The sequence below is a fragment of the Falco punctatus genome, assembly GCF_963210335.1.
Source record: "Falco punctatus genome assembly, chromosome: 9".
NCBI classification, from domain to species: Eukaryota; Metazoa; Chordata; class Aves; order Falconiformes; family Falconidae; genus Falco; species Falco punctatus.
In genome coordinates, this window is record NC_137589.1 from 43,409,979 (window position 1) to 43,435,601 (window position 25,623).

At 36.2% G+C, this 25,623-nt stretch overlaps 1 protein-coding gene across 4 annotated transcripts in view; it reads left to right on the forward strand.

Annotated features, from left to right (window-relative positions):
• The window catches only part of DENND1A (DENN domain containing 1A), a 231,116-nt gene that overhangs the window by 162,985 nt on the left and 42,508 nt on the right, over positions 1–25,623 (forward strand). For all 4 annotated transcript variants that reach the window (XM_080402471.1, XM_080402472.1, XM_080402474.1 and 1 more), the window contains exons 14-18: positions 18,710–18,811; positions 19,365–19,452; positions 20,028–20,068; positions 21,773–21,844; positions 22,936–22,992. In XM_080402471.1, the coding sequence (XP_080258597.1) occupies positions 18,710–18,811; positions 19,365–19,452; positions 20,028–20,068; positions 21,773–21,844; positions 22,936–22,992 (360 nt within the window). The remainder of the gene's footprint in view (positions 1–18,709; positions 18,812–19,364; positions 19,453–20,027; positions 20,069–21,772; positions 21,845–22,935; positions 22,993–25,623) is intronic.

Genomic DNA, 25,623 nt, shown 5'->3' on the forward strand with positions numbered 1-25,623 from the left:
AAACCAAATTCTTAAACTGAAATTAATAAAATACTGTTGGCATAGTTTTTATATCTTAAATGTGTAGTGTGCTGTTATGCAACATGCATAAAACTATTAGCAACATAATGCCAATGTCCTCCAGAAGACAACTAGAAATTATATGAAATACCTTTTTTTCCAAATTATAAAAACTCTGACAGATCAAATTTCAGTGATACCACAGGAGAAAAGAATATGAAAATATCATAATACTGTATTTAATTTGTGGAAATTAGATTTGAAGTTTTCTGTTTTCTTTTTCTTTTTCCATTTTATTTTAGTTTTAGGAACACTCCTAAGGCTTGGAGGTTTGGTAAGGACTAAATGCAAAATCTGGTCTGAGCTTGATCCTCATGATAAAGCAGGAAATTGTTCTGGATTATTTCATTAATTTTATCTGCAGTTTGGAATGAACTGAGGTTATGTCTTTGTAGAGTTGCTGTTCACTGTCCATTTCTGTGATAACTGTTTTCCATAATATTTTCAGTAACTGTATTACTGAAGGTGTCTGATATTTGTTAAATTAGTTTATTACAGGAAAAAGGTGTAATCTACTGAACAAGAATTTGTTTTCTTTGTTTTAAAATTGAATTGCTCAACTCCACCTTTTCAGGTCCAAGACTCCAAGGTTTTCATATGAAAGTTCAAAGCTGTTCAGAAAAAAATTGAAAGTAAGCTTTCCCCTTGAATGAGTTTCATATAAACTGGGGTTTTTATTCTTATGAAAGGCTTGTATCTGAGTTCTCGTGCATTGGAGAGAGCCTTCCTTGCTTCCTGCAGCACCAGTTAGTTGTGAAGTGGAAATCCACACAATGTGAAGGGTTCTGAAGCGTTGTCCACTACAAAGGAAGCGTGGTTGTGACAAAATACAAAAATGAGGTGCGTTTGCTTGCTTCATTGTAATCATTGCCATGGAGAGATCCATTGTTCTACAGTTGCATCTTTGCTGGGTTGCTTAGGGAAGGGCATGATGCAGAAACCGTTAGAACAGGGCATTTATAAAGGAGACCTATATCACGATAATGCAAAAGCAAATCAGTGTTTTCTTTTGAGATACCTTTGACTTGGACTTCCAGTTTTCAAAATGCACATTTTAAATTATCTCTATGTAAATCTGCTTGGAAGAGTGTACTTCTTTTACTTTTTTATTTCCTTTTTTTATTTTTTTTAATGAAATCATTCTGTAATAAAATATTTCAAGTACTGGTTAAGCTGTAAAGCTTAGGGCTGATAAACAAAGCATCTGAAGCCAAATGGCCCCTTAGCTAACCCCAATTAAAATAAAGATTTCATTGCGCTCTGTCCTGACAGAGAGGGAACATATTGTTGCCTTTAAGGGAGTTTGGTTTAGTTAATGAAAGAATTTATTTCATTTTTTCAAATACAGAACCTAATTAAATAAGTTTCAACTTGACTTGTAGTTGAGGACGTTTTAACTCCTTAAAGGTTACTTTTGTGTCCAAGTGTAGCTCCCTTTTGAATAATTTCTGATGCAGCATTTAGTTCTGTGATTTATATAGTAAGAAATTTTATAGCAGATCTCACGTGAGTAGCTATATGCTGGTTTTATATATACGTACTTATTTATATGTTGGTGATTCTAAAAGTGTAAAACTTGTTACTGACTCTTCAAGCATCCTATTTGGCATTAAGTATTAGTGGTAGTAACTTAGCTTAGATTGTCAAAAGTAATGTGGAAGTGAAGGTGGCATGGTTATGCTCTGAATGTGCTTTAAAAGCTGTAAATGATACATGTACATTGCTTACTCATGCTGTTAAATGAAAAGAAAAATGTATCAAAGAATTACTTTCAGTGGAGCTTTCCAAGCAGTAGTTAAAATCTGTATCTCTAGTACAGTTTTTCTTAGAGAGGATTAATGGTGAAAATGAAAGCAATTTGTAGGGATTACAAATGTGATTAGTTTGCCTTTCTTCAGGATCCGTCTGTACTTGTATAGGTGAAGTTCATTCCCCATTTGTCAACTAATAATTTATTACATATTCTTCACTAAGAATACATGAAAAATAAAGAACACTTACCTAAAGGTGCTTTCTTCTTATATACAAGAACATTTTATACTGAACACTTGAGGGCATGTAAAGAATGGGAAATGCTGTCGCTCACCTTAATTTCTTGCCTAAAATTTTAAATACGTTAAATGGCTGCTGTGTCTCTGGTAATAAAATCATATGAGATGAGTTACAGTCTTGGTTTACTGATAGTGAGCAAAGCTGTTGTGCTGTGGTCTTTATACATTGTCAATGTAGTAACTGTAAGTAAAAGCACCTAACCAGCATTATTCAGAAGGTGGTGGGTTCTTTTAAATTTCTTGTTACAGAAGCTGAATCTAATCAAGGAGGTTCATGCTTAAGGTAAATTTAGTGTAGTGGGTATGTAATATTTTCCCCAAACGTATCTGTGAAACTGTAAATACATATTGTTTTGGGAGGACTTCTTGATCAAAAATTTAAAAATATACGTACATTGCATCCCCCCAACTGGGGATTTTAAGCTTATGTTTGGAGTATGCGTTGTCTTCTAAATGTCACTTAAATCCTGTGTTCTCCTTTACATGTTGAATAAGTTGCATTCCAGCTCTCTTAAAATGAGTTCTCAGTGTGAGCGAAGAAGCTGTCTCTGGTAAAGGGCTATTGATTTCCTTGAGTCAAAGTAATTTCCAAAGCTTTTGACTGCTTTTGCTTCAGGTTTATGTGATGCCGGATTTGATTGTTATCTTCAACTATGGAGATAAATGATATCCAAAGGATTTCTACCTGTGTGAGGAAATAAATTAATTTTATTTACAGATAAGTCACAAAATAATGGTTTTAGAGGGGCTTGCAGGGGCTTTTTAGTTGAAAAAAAAAGTGTTCTCTGATGTGGGTCTGAATGTGAATGAAATTAAGGACTAGATGGTACTGGAGTTCTAAAAATCTCTTACATATTTGGCTTATGTTACAGATCTTTAGCTAACTAAAATGCAGAGCTGTTCTTTTCTGTGAATTTCTGTAGATCATTATAATTAAGATGTGTTTCAGAAATCTCAAGAATAGTTGCCAAACATAGCCAAAAATAAAACATCACATCTATTCAGAGTTCTAGATATCCTTGCTCTGCCTTAAAGCTACGTTTCCCTTCCATTATCTTGTCATAGCTTATTGTGCTCAATTTTAATTAAATTTTAATAGCAATTTTTCAGTCATAACTGACATGAAAGTTTTCCAAAGACTACTATACCCACAGGATATTTCCCTTACATGTTTTTCTTGTTTCTTGGTTTTTATCTTGTCCAAATTCTGTTCTTTGGAAAAGTCTTTGGTGAGGGAGAACATGAAACTGAAAATGGAGAAAATTATATAGTGACTTGACTGACAAGTATCAGTTTACAGCCAGAAGTAATCAATTGCATTCTCTTATTCTTTGGGAGCGTTGATTCTAATAGTCATAGAAGAATTCTTCTAAACTGGTATATATTTAATAAAATCTTGGGGTTTATTTGATTTTACTTATGCTTAGTGTAGTGTATCCACTAAGTATTCTACATTTAGGTTTCAACATATGGATGCTGAGTGTTTAAAAGCAAAAATTACTTTTGCAATGCTGCAACCTACAGTTCTTGCTTTTCTGCCTTTAAGGGTGTTGTGTTCACAAACGTTATGCGCCACTTTTACTTTGATAGCCCAGAGTCTGAAAAGTCACTTCTTGTGCTTAAAAAAATTAAGAAAATAATGTTGGATCATCAGTCCTTATTGCTGTATACGAAGCCCTGTAATATTAATTGGCTGTCAAATCCCTAAGAAATAATGGATTAACGTGCTCCATCGTAATGCCCTGTTCAGAAGCTTGAAGTTTGCTGATGTCCCCAGCCTCTCTATTTAACGCAATTACAGATACGCATTCAGGACATTTGAGTGGATTGCATTTCATTAATACAATTTGAGCAGACAATACTAAGTTGCTGTTGGGCCTGCTTTGACAGCTAATTACTGAAATGAAGTGTGTATATGGCTAAGAAACAATGGAGCACTTGTCAGGAACATTAAAACAATGCAGAAATAGTGCCCAATCTTGGAATCACTCCATTGAACAGGTTTTCTTGTCTCTGCAGTCCAACCTTGGGACATAAATGATTTTGGTGGTGAGTTACACTTTAGGGAAATAAAGTTTGTTACCATTCACTGAAGTGCAGTATAGTTCTGTTTTGCCCTTTTCTCTGTTTAATTCAGATGCTTGTTTGTACTTACTCCTGTTACTAAACACACCTCTTGCTTACAGGCATCATTGCACATTTTCCTCCATCTGGTTTGAATACTGGAGTTACTGTGAACGTCAGACAATTTTGTAGCATGATTTACAGGAGAAGCATGTTCTTACAGTTTGAAGGAGGATAGAGAGTGACTTCTCATTGTCCCTTCCAGTATTAAAAAAAACAGGGGCAATCAAGTGAGATTTGTAACAACAAAGGTTCAAAGTAAAGGAGAAATTCTTTATACAGTAGGTGGTAATCCTGCCAAGCACTTTATCAAATGATACTGAGGAAGTTTGTCTTGGTTTGGGGGATGATTGGAGAGATAGTTGGGAGAAGCTTCTGTTCGGGTTTATTTAATACACCAGCAACAATAGACTCAGTAAATTTGTTGACATGAAGATCTCTGTCTGACAGTCTGAGGGGGAGAAATAACATTCAGGCTTTCTACCTTCCTGGTCTTCCCTGAGCATCTGCTGATGCCTACGCTGGAGATGGAACAGCAGGCAGATGGACTTTTCATGTGATCAGTTATAGCCCTTGTGTTCTAAAACTGTGGGTTTCAACTCCTGTCTTGTCATTCATAATTTTTTTCTCTATCCTATGTTTGGATATCAACCATTGGAAATGAGATACTGCTACAGAATTATGTAACTTGTCATAAAGTAAAAAAAGAAAAAGCGGTAACTTGTTCCAGATGCTGGGTGCACAAGGCTCTCCCAACCCTTCTTCATTTCAGGCATTCTGAGGTGTTTTGCTAACAGTTGTCTTTCAGAAGAGTCAATGTTTCTGTTTGAGACTGTGCTACACCTTCAATGTTGAGCACTTTCCATACCCATCTGAAAGCTTCTTGTGCATATGTCGTTCTAGAATAGAAAAAATTAAAGCTACTGTGTGTTCAGTGCTGGGGAGAGGGCTTATCAAGGCTTTTCTAAAAACCCTGTACTAGCCATGTGTTTTTGTCTTTACGATATATCTGCAGAATTATTAAAAATAATATGATGCTGGCTACAAAGCATTTATCACCCAATTCAACTGACTTCTGCATTGTTGTGAGACAAGGTGCTAGTTGTTATTGGAGACTTTTTTATCTGTTGATATCAAGAGGAGTCTTGAGTTACCAGTGGGGTTTATCTGGACGTGTGCATCCTTATCCCTGACCATAATGAGAGCCAGTGCCACCTCTGAGCAGCTCGTGTTATTTAATCTGTGCATCTCCAAGTCCACAGGTAACATGGAGACAAGGGAGTTTGTATTAAATGCATTTGAGCCTTTATTACTTCAGTGGTACTTGCTCATCTTTTCGGTTTTGCAAGGCATTTTTCTTTTTAATCCTTAAACATTTCAGTTAGTAAAGAAAAGCAGAGAAAACTGAGATGGTTGGTTTTTTTTCATTCCAGTGACAATAAGGATCGGCTAAATATGCAGATTTAATCATATTTGCAATCTGGTGATATGTACAAAATTGCTGCGTAGCTTCTTGGTCAGTATGAAAATGCACCTTTTAAAATGTACCACTTTTAATAACTCAAAGAGATTTTGCTTTAGTGTTCATTCATGAGTAATTCAAGGATCTATTACAAGCTGTGCTATCGGGCAGTAAAATAATTGCAGAAGAAAAATATTCTATTTCTTGTTGAAATTGAATTGAATCTAAAAACTCTACTGTTTCAACTGGAGAAGAAAAAGAACAGTAGCAGGTTGCCAATAAAAGGTCTTTTTTGCCTGATCAACTAAAAAATTCATGTTGAGGTGCTGGAAGAGTTTTTGCCATTCTTACAGTTCATTTTACAAAACAAGTTCCAGACTGAGCTCTGCTTTCATGTATTCTCTCTCCATGGAAATTATGTCCTTTTTCTCATTTCAAATTAGGTAAGTACAATGAAATCCTTATTTTACATATTTATTAACAAGGCTTTCATCCCTGTGGTATTGTAACTATCCTCACTGCTTTATGCCAAGAAATTACAAGGAGAACTCACAAACCTTTAGGAGCTATATGTGATCACTTTTTTCCAAGCATTGTTGCTCATACCTGTATTCTTCTTGCATGTTGCTCCACCAACCATTATTTAGTGGCCTTCCTTTTTCCATACACTCTTGATGGCATTGATTTGTATTTATTCTTTTAAATTCTGAAATAAATGGCATTATAGACCCCATGCCAAGTTCAAACCTCTGGGTATCCATTGTTAGAAAATAGATGAGTGAAGAAATTATGTTGACTCCATTGTCTGGCATGTGGGGGGTTAAGGGAATTTTTAGCCTCACCAAAAAGTATTTGGTCAGGTACTCAGGTGCTGGAAATTTTCTTAGCAACATCAGTCACCTAGGAACATGATCATCTGCTGTTCTGGGGTAGAGATTACAGAGCTTAATGATTAGCTACTATAAGCTGCAGCTGATGCCAGACTCTACCCCCTTTACACCTAATTAGCCTCATTAATGAGCTCTTCTGCTCTCCACAGAGAGGGCTTCCTCCTTGGAATAGGAGGCAAAAATACTTCACCCAGGTAGATGTGCTGAAACCTTTAATTATTGCCCACACCTGCAAAGCGTTGTGTCTCTGACAGCAATATTGCTTAGCTGAAATTGTGCTTGTTTACAGTGACCACAGTACATAGTATTAACTCTTTAGCACCTTAGGTATGGTTTTTAAGCTTTGGAAAGTATTTATATAGGGTATAAATCTAAGCAGTCAGAAATTTTGTGCTTAATAGATGTGTGTGTTGTTTGGTTGGTTTTCTTTGGTAGAGGACAAAAATGGTTCCAGAGTATTTTGTTTAACCTTAAAAAATGAGATTGAATCGCTGTTGAATGTCAAATATTGAATTAGCAGAACTAAGAACACCGTTAGGCAAGTTTCATTCTTTAAATGAACAACTTTTACATTTGGAGCAATGTAATTTTGTACATTTAAAATTAAAATATGGAAAAATACACATGTAGTAATCAATGCAGCAGACAATAACTGAGCTAATGAGGTGTTCTGGTGTGATTCTTAGCCATAGCAATTATTGGCAAATATCTGGTACATTCTAGTGTTTAAATTTCTTGAGATTTGATAACATTGTGTTTGGTTTATTATTTATTTGTTTTAAAGCTAGAATAGTTATGTAAAGTTTTTGTGTGTGCTTGGGTCAAAGCAATTATGCCTATGAAGAGCAGACGTGTATGTGCATTTATCAAATGAGCTCAGAAGGCAGCTCAAGTCAGTGCTTATTCTAGTTTTTAACAGGGAAAGTTCAAAACGCTAATTTTGCAGTGCAAGTACTTTGTTGGTTATTTAGTAACTTTTTCCACCCTAACCAGCTTTCTTGACTTTTCAGCAGGAAGTGCCTATGTGGTAATAGCTAGCATCCGTGATGTAGGTGCTCTGGGGCACTGGGAAGTATGTAGTCCAGCCCTGCGGAGCCGTCAGCTTTCTTGAAGATGACACAAGCAGGCGGAGGGTGTTTTCTGGTGCTGTTTCATGGTTGTTTGCCTGGCTTTCTCGGCTGCTGGCCTTTCATTGCAGCAGGTGAAGCAATCACAGAGAAAATCTTGGGCTATAAGATGCCCAGTCTGCAGGCAACTGTAGTCATAAGTTGTGGGTCTTTCTGAGGGAGTTTGAGCAGAGGAATTATTTTTTCCTGGAAAGTCATCTTATAAAATGGATAGAAGATCATGTGCCTCCTAGAAGCTTGTGCAGTATTAAGGCTTTTCAGCCAAAGTTGGGAGACTCTTATATTTTAGTCAACTTTGTTTCCCTTGAAGATGTTCTTAGCAGAATGCCGAGCTAATTTGAACTAAAGCATTAAAGTTAAAAAGGAATCTAGAACAGAAAACATGTATTCACACAGTTGAAAGGATATTAAGAAACCGAAAATAGGATCTCAAAGCTGTGAGGTCACCGCAATCATAGGCATCATTATGAGCAATTATTATGAACATGTAGAGCAACGTTTGTTTTACTTTATTAATAATTGAAACAGCATCAAACCTCACCAGACGAGAAGAAGTAATAATGCACCATGTGAATCACAGAAATTCATGTGCCTTTTTCCATGAATGCTATTTGAATTGAATGCCAAAACGAAGCATCAAAATGAGTGATTTTTCAAATATTTGGATAATGTTTTGTCAATTGTTAGTACTCCTTACACCTATTGTGTAAATGGGATTGAAGTTTGTGGACTCTTCCGACTGAAATCTTGGCAGGTTTAGTTCTGTTTCCTAGGTGAGAAAGCCTGAGGTCCCAGGGCAGATGAGAAGGACTTTTACAAGATAAAAATTATCATTGAGGGCATGTGGGTCTGGAGGGGAGTAGAGTTGGCATTTTTGGCCCAGCAAATATCTGCCCATCTGCTCTCTGTCAGAATGTGTTAGAAGTGCATCTGGATCCGTGCCCCAGAGTTTCAGCTCTGAGCGGGTCATGTGCTTGTCTCCACGACAACTCAAGGAACTGTGCAAACTGCTGTGCTCTGAGCCAGATGCTTCTCTGCACATGTGGTCTAATTAGATGGCATTCTTCCCCCCTCACAAAAGAGTTCAGAAATTTTGCATGGTTTCCATGTCAAAAATGTGTAGCTGATATAATGGGAGTTGGGAGGAGTCATGCGGCCAAACACTAAATAATTACACTTGCTGCAGAGCCCAGCTTCAGTGTGTGAGAGCTGTAGGGTTGCAGGAATGCAGAACAAATTCCCTCCGGTTACTTCATCATGGATTGAGCAAAACCTGCGGGGGAAGTGGTGAAAGAAAAAAAATCTGCTCGTTTTTCAACCTCATACTGGATGCAACTTTTTTTAAATGAATATACCAGGAAGGATTTGGGGAACTGAGACAGATTACATGCCTTGAAATAAATGCTTGCAAGACACAGCATTCTCAGTCTCTCAGAGGCGGGATGTCTTCTCTCTCCCCCCCCTCCCCTTAAAGGGTTTGACCAAAAACTGCAAGAAGTGAGGTGATGTAGAAGAGAGCCTGCCAAAATAAAATCAAACCTAACATAAAAAATTATGTTTTCTAACATGGCAGGATCCTCAACCTATTGTGAGATGGGGGAAGGGGCTTCATTTAGTGCCAATGATTGAGGAGCTATGTTAAAAGTAATTGAAAAGTAGCACAGTTTTTGTGGTTCTATCTGTGTCTTGCCCTCTCAGACAGTAAAATCTGAGCTGCTTTCTGACAAGCAGAGTGAATAAATGGTAAAAGGTGAATTAAGAGCTCTTATTTATTTTAAAAGGGAAATGCTTTACTTTGCTTTTTTCCACCTGTAAAGAGAAACATCTTGAGCAGTTGTGGACTTGGTTTCTGAGTTCTTTCCTGGAAGTTGTTTGGGCAGACATGTAACATACTAATGCTCTGTAAGGAGCGTTATAGAGGCAGGGGTCTTTGGTGTCGCTAGTTCCAGTTCTTCCCAGGAATGGATGCTGTTGCATCTTTAAGAGTCTAGTGACATAATTCATTGATTTACGATGCTACATATATGATAAATTAACCATAGCAAGCATATGTGTGTGTGCATTTATATATTAATTACTGACCACTTAGGTTTCCCCATAGACCATTATGTGACCTGAACAGAAAGGAATTAAACCTTTTTCCAGTGTTACTATCCAGTGCCTTTGATTACCTCTCTCAGGGGACGTGACTTCTTTTCTAGCTGTGTTTTTTCATGGCAATAGTTGAGGTTTCCGCAATAAAATATCAAGTGGTGTAATACGACAAATTGAACTACAGTGCGTTCTATTATAGTAATGGCATTTACTTTGTCAGATATTGTATGAAGGAGGGGCATTGTATATCATGTTATCTTACATCTTGTGCATTAGTATATCTACTAGAGACTAGATGTCTCTAACTCTGTGCAAATTTAAAGTGTAATTCCATTATATACATTTTATTTAGAGAGACAGGGGATTTGCTACTTTTAGCAAAGAGAATAGGATTTTATGACCTACCTTTATGACTAAAGCTTCTCTCAGGTTGTTTTAGTGAAGTTGAAGACAGTTTATTCTCCTTCTGCATCTATATTAGCATCTAAATATTAAAATATTTTAGCCTTGAAAATAGCTGTTTTGAGGATCATCATACAGAGCAGTTGTATACATCCTGCACAAAAACATATTTCCAGCATTTTTCCTTGGGTGAATCCTGGAAGGTTCATTGATTTGGGTGAGGTTTGGCTCTTTACATGTATCTAAGAAACCAAAAGAAAGCAAAATATTAACATTTGTGACCTTTAGGCATATTGGTCATTTCTAAATCTTGGCCAGTCATTTATCGGTTTTGCAGAGATCTTTATTTTAACAAAATACTTTGTATTCTATTGAGTTTTAATAAATGAAACAAAAAAAAAAAAAGCTTGTCATTTTTCTCATACGAAATACTTTGTGTAGATTCTGTTTCCAAGCACACTTTTTATATTTTATCATAGTATAAAATAACTTGTATAAAGAATTGCACTGTAATTTTTCTCCTTTTTTGTATTGTCACTAATGTTCCACAATAGTTAAAGTAGCAAAAGGCCTTTTTATTATAGGGAACCTGAATTGGTAGCTGCTTTGCATGCAGAACATACCAGCTTCAATGGGAGTATTGCTCATGGAATGATTGCAGAACTAGGCCCTGAAATTACCTTGCCAGCTAATGATAAAATCACATGCAGGCCACAGGGGTTTTTGTGGAATAAATATAAGAGTGGAACAATATACAGTACACATTATACCAGTAATTTAAAGCATATTCAGGACAAAGAGAGAGTTCCTAGTGCAGGCAGCATCATAGAGATTTGCTGTATCTGATAAAGATTAGGTTTCTCAGCTCGTAATGCCATACTATTACTTTTCTTTTGTTAGTCTTTCAACACCTACACTCATGCATTGACACAATATCAAGTAGGAAGAGGAAGAATAGCCTTGTATTTAAGGTACTGAACAGGGATTAAAGAAATTTCGGTTCTTTTCCCTGGCTCTGCCAGAGACTTTTGTGACCGTGTACAAGTTACTTATTATTTTCATGCCTCTATTCTTGATCTGTGAAATAGTGATTATTTTTTCCCCCTTTTTTTTCTTTTTTTCCCCAGCCCTAAATGCTTTCTTGCTGGCTTCTTTGCACTTTATCTTCCAGGTTTGTTGTGTGAATTCGAGAGACACGAGGCTGTATCAGTTGCTTAGGGATGGGAAACGGCTGGCTGATGCAGGTGATTCAGAAATCAGGGCAGGCAGTGGCTTGAATTAGCCATATAAACACTTTGAAAGATGGCTTGCTCTATTACAGTAAAGTAGTTTCATTATTTGTGAATATGACTATGTGTCATTTTACTTGGTCTAGCGTGAAAATGCCAGGTATCCTAATAAACTAAAAGGGTTTGAAAGGAAAAGCAAAAACATGGCTGTGTGATGTAATTTTTCTCCAGTTACACATTTTTCATTAATTTCATCTTTTGTTTGAAGGTCTTTTTGTGCAAAGTTTGTCAGATCCTGCAATGGTGTTGGGTATTACCATCTGAAATGTGTAAAGGGGTGGTGTTGAACTTTCACTTAATCTCTCTGTATCTGAGCTGGTTTTCCTACAATATATTAATGGAAATAAATCTTACTCTATTTTTTCCCTAAAAAATTTCATAGTAATTTTAATGCACCTAAAGTTTTTTGATCTGAAGGCATTTTTGATGTTGTAGAATTGATTACAGCTTAATAATGCATTGTGTTATAATAGTACATGTATTACTAGGGTTCTAAAAGGAGCACAGGCCACAGAGTTATAATTACAGTGTTAAAAAAATTTTTGATGAAGTCTTTATTATATGCAGATTATAATTTCACATGTAAAGTTGAGTTCTGTGTTTAAATTGCTTTATCCTAGTCGGCAGCCTGCTGGTAAATATTAACGATGGCTTCAGTGGTTATAGGAAACAGTATTTGTCCTTTCTGAGGATGCTTGCTTGTTTATTTGGGTTTTGGTCAAGGATGTATTTGTTGATGTGTGTCTGCTTTTTTCTGTGCAGACTAACTCAGAGATCCAATTGCTATCTAGTTTTATGAAGGGAATTACGTAAGAATTTTGGGAATGCTTACAAGGTGAAAATTTTAAATCTATTAACTTCCAATATCTACATGACAAAACTGGGTTATGGCCAGTAACCACAAACAGCTCTACAGTTTTGCAAGCTTTTCCTGTTTTTTTTCTCTGGTAGTGAGAGGTGTGTGCTACTTCTTTGTAGTACAATCAGAAAAACACTTCTGTGACCATTTAGTTAGTGACTCCAAGTTAGGAGTTTGGGGAAGCACGTTGTTTAAGTTATTTTGTGCAGTGCAGAATATGTCAGTCTCGCCTTGTGTGACTTGTCTGTCAAGGAACATTTTGTGAAAGCAAGCTCCCAAGCTCCTGTAAGGGTAATGCCTGTGTAGCTGAATCCAGCTTGCTGGATGTGCATATACGCACAATCCACAGCACAGGTATAACCTAAGTTTTGATACATTAAATTTTGAAGGGAATATTGATGTGATTAAGTTTTGATTGATGTCAGTGATTTGATTGATGTCAGTGATTTGACTGACAATCATCTTTTTGCCTTTTATTTATTCTTCAGTGGTGATATTACAACTTATTACAGGAGTTATCAGATCACGTGCAGAATGACAGCTGTCAGAAATAACAATTCACCAGAAATTGCAAGGGTTAAGAATTTAGAGAAATGGCCCATTTTGTTTGATACTGTGAATCTTATTAAAATTATTTATTAAAAGTATAGATGCTATAAATCTATCTTTTTTAAAAAAAAAGCGGTAGGGGTATTCACTCTTGATGTATGTCTGCCAGAGTTAGACTAGGGTACACCCTAGTGAGGAACATGAAAAAAACTCTGAAATTGGACCGGTAATGGAAATGGGCATTTACATGAGACAGTAAGTGTTTGGACAGTACACTCTGTGTTGGTAAATACATGGTTTTAAAATGCTTTTCAAGATCACACTTAGCAATAATAATTTATCAGAACTGGTAGTCTCTTTCTGAACAGTGTCTTAATTTAGTTTTCTTTAGAAGTGTGGTCAAATCTCTGAGCACATGATTTCTTTGTTCCTGAGCTGCATCTTGAAATGCTAATAAAGCTATGGTATCATTTGCTTAATGCAGAGTATTTGATCTATGCTTTCTTGATTCCATTATGACTGAGGCAGATGCAAAGAGCTTTCTTGCACTGAACGTATGTACTAGTTATGGAGAGGTTATTTGTCGTTGCAATTGCAAGCTGAATGAGCCAATATCCTATCAGGTGTCTGTCACCAATTTCAGGTTTTCTTTATGGAATCCTGCTGGCTGACTGATGATCCTTCTTCAGCTGTGATGAGCTAATTTTTCCTTGACATTGTAATCACGATTCTTGAAAGGTCTGCAGAGCAGTTGCTTGCCTTTGGTTGCTGTTGTATTTGACATTGACGTATATATCCAGATCAGTAGGATCATTCTCCTATCTTAGTTTCATTATAATCCTGGATGGAATTAAGGATGATGATTCCTAGAATATCCCTACAGGCTTTACTTTGTCATTTGCAACATAACCAATTTTAGTAAAAGATGTGGTTATTTGCAAGATCTAGGTAGTAATAAAGCTGTGATATATAAATCTCTTGCATGTCGTTCTTACTGTATATTTGGGGGTTTGCTGCATAGTGTACTGACAGTAGACTTACAGCTTGTGGACTGTCAGATTGTCATCTCATTCTGCACCTTTAAATTCCACCCACATTTTTTCATTTCGTGGCTGGTTTACAGAGCAGCTCTAATGGCTTGTATATTTATTAGAGAGGCTTTGAAAGAGCACCTTACATGGTTTAAAGGCATGCACAGAGCAGCACAAAATTCATTACCCTGCACCACATGCTGACCATGATAATGCAGAAGAGAAGAAGAGATTACATATATCTTCCATGGCATAACTTTTAGGGTTGTCTCAACAAAATCTTCACATTTGGGTTCTTGGGGTTTTTTGGTGTGGTTTTTTCTGTTGGTTGTGGGTTTTTGTTTGGGGTTCCCCCACCCCCCCACCCCCCCCCGCCTTTAGAATCAAGTTTTGTGAAATTTTTGCTTGTGCAAGAGACTCTCACTGTTGACCTAATTTGAACCCTGTCTTTATTATCTTGATGTTTTCTCCAGCAGTCACCTGCTGGCTTTAAAGCCCCATTATCCAGATGCACGCTTTGGTGTCTTACCTCTTGCAGGAGTGGGAATAGTTAGACTGAAGTGAGTTCTTAGCATCTATGTCTCCTCCCAGAATTATCATTTGTGTTTGCCTCTGTCCCTTCCTCTAAGTACTTGTCTAATCTGTGCTGTCTTTTGTCCTGTGTATTTTTAGTCCTTTATATTCACTGTGAAAGTTATTGCCATAACCAGTTAGCTAGCCTGCCTGCAAGTGTGGTAAGTTGGACAATTCAGATACAGTACTTCTCTCACTGACAACAACTGTCTGCAGAAGGTCCTGTATGCTCTTCTGAAAGAAAGTTTTCCTTTCTGAGGAAAAGTGATTTCCCTGAAAGGTGGGGGATCATGGTGAATTTTTTCTATGGTGTAGCTAATCAAAATTGGGCTTTATCTTTCAATTTGCATTATGGCTTCTTAAAATTTAACAGCAGGTTTCATGAAACTGCAACAGTCTGAAGTAAGTCCTAGGCTCCTTTCGTTTTTCACTTGCTGCCTTAAGCAGTTTTAAACATTATTTTAGAATGTAACAGAATTCCAATTTAAAAATAGGGCCAGCAACAGATCAGATGTGGGCTGGAACTTTTCAGCTTTTTAAGAGGTCAGGAGATAGCAGCACTGCCCTGATGAACTTCATTATGCCATGTGAATATAAAATATTCATATAAAGGGAGATTTGCAAAGGCATAAAGAAAAGGCACCTATTTTTTTTCAGTGCATCTGCAAGTCTTAAGTCTGAGTCTTATATTTTGGAGTTATTTCTCTTGTGTTAAGATTGCAGATTAAATATCTTTGAAATGTGTATGGTTTTGTATTAAAAAATTTTGTGATCCAATCTTGAAATATATGTGAATTATCTAATATTACAGATTAAAGCAGATTCCTCATAGAGTTGTATTTTGCACACATTTAGGGCATTTGCAATGCCGTATCTTAGCTGCTATTAGCTGTTTATAGTTGGAGAGGGGAATAATGGATATTTAAGGTGTTGACGAATGAAGGCCTGAATTTTAATTGGAAACAGCAAGTTTAGGAGTTGATGGGGTTTATTGGGACAAGTTATTGTAATTGTTTTACATGTGAGCAAGACCATTCATTTCCCAAAGTATTGGTAGTTCTTAACAGGTCCCCTCATGTATAATGTCATCTGCCAGTAAACAAAGAACTGATTAGCTTTATAATTTACAGTTAACTAACTCTGTCAAGAAAATGGTCTTGCTGTCCAGCTTGTCTTTTTGTAATGAAGCTGTGGATGGGGGTTAGCAACAGTGTGTTCACCCTTCTGGAGGTCATGGAGGATGGAAGGTACTAATGCATTCTAAGCTGAAAAGCTCACGCTTGACCTAGATGATTAAAGTTTTCCCTGTCATCTAGCAGCAGTTGAACCTGAATTGTCTCTTAAGAAGTCAAAAGGTCTAATCAACCTAATGAACAAACTCAATCGTTAGTACATTGGGGAAGGAAGTGTGTTAACGCTATAATAATACAGGGCTCCCCCAACTGCAATATGTGTGTCTGTAGGAATGGTACATAGCTCGGCTGTAAGAGAAGCTGGTGCCATGGGCTGGGTGTACAGTGGAGTAGAGGAAGCTTCTGATTGGCCGGGCGTAGTTCTTTCCACAATGATCATACTCTTCTCTGGCCATGGGATAAGTTTGGGGTTCCTGTAGCTTATAGGAAGGGTTGCTTGTTTGCTTTAAAGTGTTTTGTTAGTGAGGATTACATGAAAGCTAAACCTTCCTCTGGTGAAACTCTGATCATGGACAAAGTGTAGATTCATGTGTTCCTCCCAGCTCTTTTCACACTGCAGACTGTATCTATGTCAGACAACTACTTTTCAGGCATCCTTTGGTACATTCTGGTAGCTGAATTTGATGGGAAATCCTTTTTCATACTGGCCCAGTAGACCTTGCATCCTGTTGTTTGTTTTACGGTTGCCTGCGCCCCGCTTGGGAAGTGTCTGTCACTACAGTTTCTGTAGTAATAGATGCATTTGCAATCTCCTAAGATTTTCTTTTACTAATTGTAGTGCTCTGTAGTATCCTGACTTTTCCTTCATGGTAGCTGAGAGAGTTTAAACAAGTCTTAAGTAGGATATCAATAGCTGAATATAATATATTAAGTTCTTGCTGGGGGAGCATATAGTAGTCTAAATTATCAATCCCATCTCAAGATCAACTAATGGCTTTTTCTGTTTGCCAAGTTACCTCTTGCTCGAAGTCTTGTTTTGACACTTCCATGTCATGCAGAAGTTCTGTCCCTTTCTGCCATCTGCTAACACAAGTGCATGATCAGCTGTTAGTCATTTAAACGTATGACAACCTTTCAAGCAGTACATACCTTGATTTTTGAGACAGAACCTTTGTCATGGCAGTAGTCATTGTGTCATAGTGACTCACCAGTGTCTTATATACCAGGCACATGCCAACCAGACCTGTTTTTCCAAACATTTTTCCTTTGATGCTTTGAAACGAAGTGTTTTATTTCTTTATCCTGATGAGAACAAAGCCATAGGGAACCGGGGTGGGGGAGGTGGGGGGAGTGGGGGTGGATGGGAAGTGTTTTTTCACATTCATGCTTCTTGCCCAGAAAGACTGTAGTGATTTTGTTTTTCCTTGAAATATCTGCTAGAATAAATCAAAGACAAGTTATTCTCTTTAAAATTAATCATCCTAAAACTGTAGTTGTCACATAAGAGACCTGCTTTCTTTTCCAAACCCATGGAAATTCCTTGGCCAAAGGAAAGGGTGACAGAAACTATCCTAAAGAGTGACTTCTTCCCTCTCGGAAAGGCACCCATCCTGTGCTTAGACAGTCACTTGCAATTGATCCTTTTCCTCTTGTTAAGAACAATCTGTGACATCTGGCACTTGTTGACTGCTGGGTTAGAGGTGAAGTACATGGTGTATCATCGCGGCGATTCTGGTTGTTCAGTTCATTGGGGGCCAGGAAAAAATTTATTGCTGCGGTCTGATTATTTGATGCCAAATGTTTCCTTCACTTTCCTCATAAATTACATTAAAACCCAATATAACTGTTTGCACCCTGTAGTTACAATGGTGAGGTCAGTTATGTCCAAGGACATGCAGTCGGCAGTGAACATCAGCTGTCGGGTTGACAAGCTCTGGGGTAGCACCACGCCTCCGCAGGGAATGTAGCAGTGGGTAAGCCTGATGGACTGTGAACTCAGGGAAAAACCTCCGCATCTTAAGAAGTGTGAATGTCATCACAGTTTGCACAACATAGTTTTGAGGATTTAGTATCCTTTTAATGTGGATTAGGTGTTAGAAGTCCTGGGGCCGCATGGTGGCTTCCAGCATAAATTGGTGGGGAAAAACCAGTATGCCCAAACAATGCTGTGGCATGGCGGGTTTTTGAGCACAGCCATTTTAGCGGCACTGTTATCCTGACTTTACACAGCCAAGGAAAACAAGATTGCTGATATAAAAAGCTCTCGGAGATGGAGTGATACCACCCTTTTCAAAGGGGTGTTTCAAGGTTTTTTTGCTATCTAATATTGATTTTGAACACTCAACAGACGAAGAGTCCAAATATATTTTGAGTATGAAAAAGCCTCCATATTAATTATACATCAGTATAATTTTATCATTCTTTTTTACTTTCTTGTTTTTAATTCAATAAATATATTTCCTTGCTACATTGAGTATTTGTAGATTTAAGTGTGGAGGAAATTGTGCCCTTATGGCAGATGCACAGCAGACTTCAGCATTAACATAACTCATTAAAGTAAGATAAAAGTAGAGCTGCAAAACAATTTCTGTCTTTTGCCAACAAGGTTGTGAAAAAAGGAAATTTCACTCATTCAGTACATAAAAGTCTAATCTTCCTGAACTGTGGAGAGGACACAGTAGACATTCCTAACTCATTTGTGCAGGTTAACTGGCTAGGTCTGCTGAGGCAGAGAAGCAGAATATACAAAATTCAGATGACTGTCGTATTTTGGGGGACGTTAAGTAAAATTACCTTTCTGGATGATGAAAGTTGTTTCACCAGCATTAGCAAAATGTGCATGAAGCAAATGTGTTTTACTTTGATGATACACAATTTGCCCGTTTCCAGCCTGTTTCTCACTCAAATGATTGAAACCTGGAAAAAAACTACAGTTTATTCAATGTTGTGTAAGGCCTACTGTGTTTATCTATTTCTTTTGGAAGGGAAGTAGATAAAATGGAGACAGGGGATTCAAATGGATTCAGACAAAGCTTTTTCAGTGTTTAATGCTTTGAACTCTACAGGGTGAACCCATCACTTTTTGTGAAGAAACATTTGTGTCCCATCGTTCTGCTGTCATGAGGCAGTTTCTTCAGAATGCCATTCAGCTCCAGCTCTTTAAGCAGGTACTGGCTTAATTGCTCTAATGTAGAAGCAGATTCCTTAACAATACAATTGGTTTTTTTGAGGACTGTTCCTGTAGTCCTTGATGTGTCAGCCACATAATGAGGAAAATTCATGTAGTGCAGCACCTTAATTCCTGCTTGCTGGATTTTCTCAGATCCAGGTGATTAAGTATTTCTGTATTTTAAGAGGTGTATGGTTTTTCCTCTAGTGTCTCTGTGCTCAGTTTTGATCTGAGCATACCTAGACCAAATATACCTGCTGTAAACTTCATACAGAAAGCATATTACTGTTAAACATGATATTACTGCTTCAGGGAAGCTGAAAACATGTATGTATAAACAAAACATGTGAATGCTGGTTTTTTTAGTGAAGCAGCATACTACTTTGCATTGGTAAATGTTTTGCCAGTTTTGTTAGTGTATTTGTTCTATTTAGAGTTCCTTCCTGATAAGAACACTGAGGTTATTCTAGAAAATGCAGAATAAAGTCTTTCTGAAAAGATAAAGGATGGGATGCTTGATTTGTTTATGCTGTCTTTTAACATTGATGTAGTTCATTGATGGCCGTCTGGATCTTCTTAACTCTGGTGAGGGCTTCAGTGATGTTTTTGAAGAAGAGATAAATATGGGAGAGTATGCAGGTAAGGAATATAGTATTTTAAAGTAATTTCAGACACTCTTCTTGACCTACTGTTTGTGGGCCATCATGATGTAATGGGTTGTTGTGGTTATTCACTTAAATAACTGAGGCTCAGTGATACCCGTAAGCTGAAGTGTCTTTGTTCTTTCATCTGTCAAGAACTTTGAATAACGTGTTGTAGTTTGAATTAAGTCTGTTCAGGTTTACAAAACCTCAGCTTTACCACAAGGCTAAAGTACAACTCGGAGTTCTTGCAATGGAGGATACTGAAAAACCTTGACTTTACCCAGAACCACCTCAAATTTCTTTTAACGATCTTACAAAAAAAACATCTCAGTGTTCTCAAATGTCTGAAAGTCAACCCAGATAAAATACAGAAGTCTCCTAGCAAGTAAAAGATAAATTGTAGATATCTTGTCAGTTTTTTGTTGTGTTTCCATTCAAGGAAGAGAATGGTTGTTCTGTTCTGTTCCTGTGCTGTTCATGCTCCTAGAACCGCTGAGTGCTAACACTTCACATTTCTAACTTGTTTTCTATTCGGTAGAGTTACGGTTTGGTTTTTGTGATTCTCTCTAGGTAGTGACAAACTGTACCACCAGTGGCTCTCTACAGTAAGGGTAAGAACACAATATTCTTCCAACAAACATTCTGATTCTTACTGGACCATTTTACAGCGCTGTATGGCTGTTAACCTCTGTCCTCATGAACAAGGCTAACCTTGTTTGCTGCAGTGTTTAGCTGTGACCGACTTGAGTTTGGTTGTGAGAAACTAATGCACTCTTCAGAGGAAGGAAAGAATAGAAGAAAAAAAAAACCCACTTAAAAATTACTATAGGATTTCTCAAGTTTTTGAATCCTGCTTTTAATATCTTGGAGACAGATGGAAACAAATTATTGTCATTTTAGCAAATAATTTGGGTTTTCTTTCCTTTTAATAGAAGAGGAAAGACAAGGGAACATTGCCACACCAAAAAGCTCTTTATAAAGCTAAATGGTGTGAAGTGCAATCTCTTTGGTTTAGTGCTGTAGTTGCATAAATTACTCTCTAAAAGTATTTAGATTTTTAATGTGTTATTATTTTAGAATATATTTAGAATGTTATTTTAGAATAATAACTGATTTTGGAAGTCTCTTTTGATACATGAAATGTATTGAAAAGTAAAATATTTCTGCTTTATGGGTATGAGTCAGTAGGAAGGATTGAATTGTTTTCTCACAGAATTTTTTGCAGCATTCTATTTGCCTACTGTCCTGGTTATGAATGCAATTATATTCCTTACACAAAATGCTGTGCTCAGTATTATCTTGATAATATTGAATTAAACATATTTTATAACAGTAATTTAAAAAATCCCATCATGTAGGTAAATATATGTACATAAATATATATACATATGTAGGATGGCAAGTAAATTTAAAATTATGAGAAAAGGGAACGGCTGAGTGAATATAAAAATACATGTAATTAAATTCAACAGTTTATAATTTTTTTTAATTGTTATGTTGTAACAGAAGTAGTAAATCTTAAAACTGTTTGCATCTGATTGTGTCTGATCTCTGGAAATAAATTTTGCACTGAAATAAGAAAACAGAAAATTATCTGAGGTTTAATTCCTTGGATTTTACCCATACCCTGTATTTATGAAATAAGGCACTGTACAGCAATAGTCAAAGTTGTGTGTTGTATAAAATACCAACCAGACTAACAGTTTATTCTGTCTGATTTACTATTGTTTTATGACTCTTACTATGTTCACCACATGCAATTCAGCTTTTCTAGAATTAATGTTTATGAATGTAGTTAATTTCATTTTCCCTCAATTTATCCCTTTATCAAGTACTTAGATCTTTAAAAAGGCAGCATGCTTTTGTTAAGTAGTTTTATGGGATCATGAAAAGGAAAATAAAAGATTTTTACTTCTTCAGATTGAATGTACAGGCTTTCCTGAAACAGAATTATCTGCCCCAGTACTTTGAGTTTTTGTTAGGATACTTTTGTCTTAAACTTATTTAGGATTTTAATGCAATGTACAGGGCAGCCTTGGTGGTGAGTGGAGCAGTCATAGAACACTGTTTTACATTTTTCCTTTGAAAACTACGGTATTAATCAGAGTTGGGTGTGATTCCTCTGGAAAATCAGAGAAAGATTTAATACATTTTTACTTGTGTTCTTTTTCTTTAAATTTACCGTTTTAATACTCAGCTCTGCTAATAAGCATAGTTAATGCTTTGTTATTTTAAGTTAATAATGGTGGATTTTAGATTGCTGTTTGCTTTAAAAAGCTTTGATAAAATTTATTCTATTGTTACTGTAATTACAGAAAGGAAGTGGAGCCATTTTAAATACAGTAAAGACCAAGGCTAACCCTGCCATGAAGACTGTCTATAAGTTTGTGAGTATCAAGTACTGGCTTACTACTGAGATAAGAGTCTAATTACAATTCTGTTTTAACCTTTCAAATGAAACTCAAGTCTTATATTCATTTTTATTGGTCTTGTGAAATTACTTAAAATATGCATTCATCTAAATTTCAAATTTAAGTGGAAAAGTCATTTTGAAATTTAAACATAATTGAAGTGCAAAGGACAAGGGAAACTTGTGATTTCTTTTGAAAGTATAGATGATAAATTCTATTTATTATATAGAACTATTTCTGGGAAACAGTGCCTATATGCTCTGCTAAGCAGCTCTACCATCTCATCATTACTCTGTTGGAAGTCATTGTTACCTCAGGTTTCTCTGCTTGCAGCTTCATCGAAATAAGGGAATCCTCTCATTTTCCAAATTGTTTCCATCTTTTCTAAATGTCAATTAATTTTCCCTAGAGATTTCTTATACCTGCTTATTTAGGCCCCAACTTACTGAGCTATTCTTTAAATGAAAATGTTTTCAATTCTGTTAACAAACAGCTAGTGTGTTACTGTGTTACCATGTATGGCTGCCAGTTTCATTGTGCAAGATGAAACAAGGTAGAAACAAGCAAGGATTTCTTTTAAGCTTGATTTTAGGAAATAATGCTTCAAAAAGCATTGAGATAAGTATTCAAACTTACTATTTTTCTCCAGCATCAGAGAGATGAGTAGGATGAGATTAGCTGTGCTAAATAGAACTGGCATCCAGAGTACTGCAAGGCAAAAGTTTGCAGGCTTGCTATTGATGTTGATGGTTAAATTTTAGCAAAGATAGATTTTTAGAGGGGAAGACCTATGGTATGGAATGTAAAAAGATGAAAGATGTCTAATGCATCAAAACAGATAAGAAAAATATTTTGCAGCAAGTTGGGGGGGTCTGTGGTGGTGGTTTTTGTTTGGTTGGGGTTTTTTTTAGCTTTCTGTTTGTTTTAATATTTTTTCAGCATCCTGTTACAATCTTTTCCTTACCATTTTTAGTAACTAGAGAAGGTGAATCTTGATGCACTGAAATCAAGCTTAGTCACTGCTGGAAATAGAAGGGGATTTTAACTTAAATTAATTTTTCATGCAGGCAAAAGATCATGCAAAAATGGGAATAAAAGAAGTGAAAAACCGCTTGAAGCAAAAGGTACTTGAAGTTCTTATTCAAAATGTATAAGCACCTCGTACGAACTACTTAGCCACAAAAAGCATTATGTGATCAATAGGAAGCTGTTTGATACAGTGTTGTTAGCACACTTCAAAATGCATTACCAGCTGTCCTGGATTTTTCACACTATTATAAATATTCACAGACACAAAAAAATTGTCTTCAAATACATAAAGGCTCTGACTTAAACCCACAAAAGCCAGAAAATTGAGTGTTCTATTTGGAGTGGTCCCTTTCCTGTCCTTTGTGCTGGGGCATTGTGGAAGTGGACTTTATGTGAACTGGGAGATCTTTCCTACAGGAATGGCGGTGAACTTTTTGCTGATGGCAAATTGTTATTACTTCTACAGTACTCAGTCAGGAAAAATAGTGTAGTGTCTGTTATCGGGAAGAGGATTTATATGTTTTGTGAGTGTCTACTGCAAAGTTTAGGCATAAAGGAATTAAATCAGAGTTGGTGTTCATTTCAAATTCCAATTATTGCAGAAAAAAAGACTCAAACTGTTTGTTGTTTTCCAAATCTGTCTCTGTTTGTAAACAATACAATTCCAAGAATGCTGAACTGTGTTTGAAGAATGTGTTCTCCAATACTAACTGCTCCTTTTAAGCCAGAGTGTGGTCATATTGATACATACCTTATGAATGAATGGTTAACTCTGCCTTAGGTTTATTTCAGCTATTCTATTTATTCAATGAAGGAGAGCTTTTACACTCTTGGGAAAACGAGATAGCTAACTTGCTAATAGAACTCAAGTTCTTAGTCAGAAATTTTTATTCAATTTGTAGCATAATAGTTTTGGGGGTTTTTTCATTTGTGCTATCTCAGTAAATTTATTCTCTAGCTTAAGAGAGCACTGCAAATGTATTCACATGGCACAAACAGGTATCTACCTGAATGTGTCAACAAAATGTTAATATAAAGGGAATATTGTGCAGCTGGGTTATGAACTGATGGAATTAACTGTGTGTACAATCTGAATGCTGTTTGCTCTCTAAATACTTTAGCAGATTGCTAGTGATTTTTGAGGAAGATAAAGTTGCTTCAGATGCTTTTAATACTACTTTATTTTATTGCACTTACTATTTTATATGTCATCACTTTAGATATAATATGAATAATATTAGAAACATGAAGCAGTTTTCCTGTATATGGAATTTTTTATGTAATTCCATGTGTTTCACTTCTGGACATAACCTTAATGAATAGTAAAATGTTTGGCCTCCTTGTGTGCATTTCTAAAGCATTTGGAACTGTGTAAAATGACCAGGTTATTTTCATGTATTTAAAATGGTAATATAATTGTATGCTATTCTTTGACATTTGTATAAAAGGCTGAGAAATGTCTTGTTCATTCATTGCTTTGTTTCATTATTATTGTTGTCTTCCTAGTCTTTTAAGCAGCAAGCATTCTTTTTAAAAAACACACATAATGTTTAGATATAAATGGCCCAATTTTGTTTCCCCTTCCCTATTATGTGGCATTTCTATAAGTTGGTTAAACATGATTGTTTAACATACGCTTTCCCAAGAGCTTAGAAGATTTCTACAAGTAGTTGACACATACTGCTCTACTACTCCTTTCTTCATTAAGTCTATTCTTTTCTATCCCATCCTCTTCTCCATTTTGAATGCAAGACAGGAAGATAACTATGAAATGAGGTATTGCTCTGTATAAAGTGATAAAAATAGTAAAAATTGTTTTGATCACCCTCATATTACTTTTAATCTAAACATCTGTTTTGCTCTGTTGACAATTCTATTAATTCATCCTCCAATTTTCACATGAGAACATTGTATTTTTCATGTGTTTACTTAACTAGTATGTGCAGGTGTTAACTGTGTGAAATTCTGGCATCATTAAATGCTTAATTTTTGCCAAAATGGGGATGCTAGTCTTTCATCTTCTAAGGATAACCTAAGGTTATTTTTAAACTAAACTTACTATCCACTGCATTTTAACGTATTATTTTCCATTATTAATACAAAAAGTATGCAGGCCACTGGTAAGGAAAAGTCAAATATAAACATCCCTTTTCCAGTTCTCACTGCCAAATATGAGCAGCTTCTGTACAAGATAGAATTTAAAAATGCAATAAAACTAGAGGTCTGCTTCCTACAACTCTGCATAGCAATGGTGACCTCTTAAATATAATCAAGAGCCCATTTTGCCCTTGGTCTGCTCCAGTCTTGGGTTTGAATTGCAAATGAGAAATGCAGGATTGACCTGTTGAGAGGTCACTGTGGTGTGTGTAAGGTCCTTCTTTAATATGATAGTAGAGATTGAATGGGGCTCTGTTTCCATCCCTTGTTCATTTGTGGTACAGTATTTCAAAGCAACAGAAATAGTTTTCAGAGGATTCTTATGAGTGATAGCAAATAATTGTTAATAGATACAGCATGATAGCTTTATTTTATATCTGATACAGCACTTCTTTCTTTTTCTTTCTTTTTTTTCTTTTCTTTTCTTTTCTTTTTTTTTTTTTTTTTTTTGTTGTTGTAAAGGCTGCTTTTTCCATTTCACAAATGGACCGTGGTGGTCAAGTCACTCCGTTATTGGCTTGTTTGAAGCTTAACTACATAGAATTAGGAAGAAGGAGGAATATGAATGG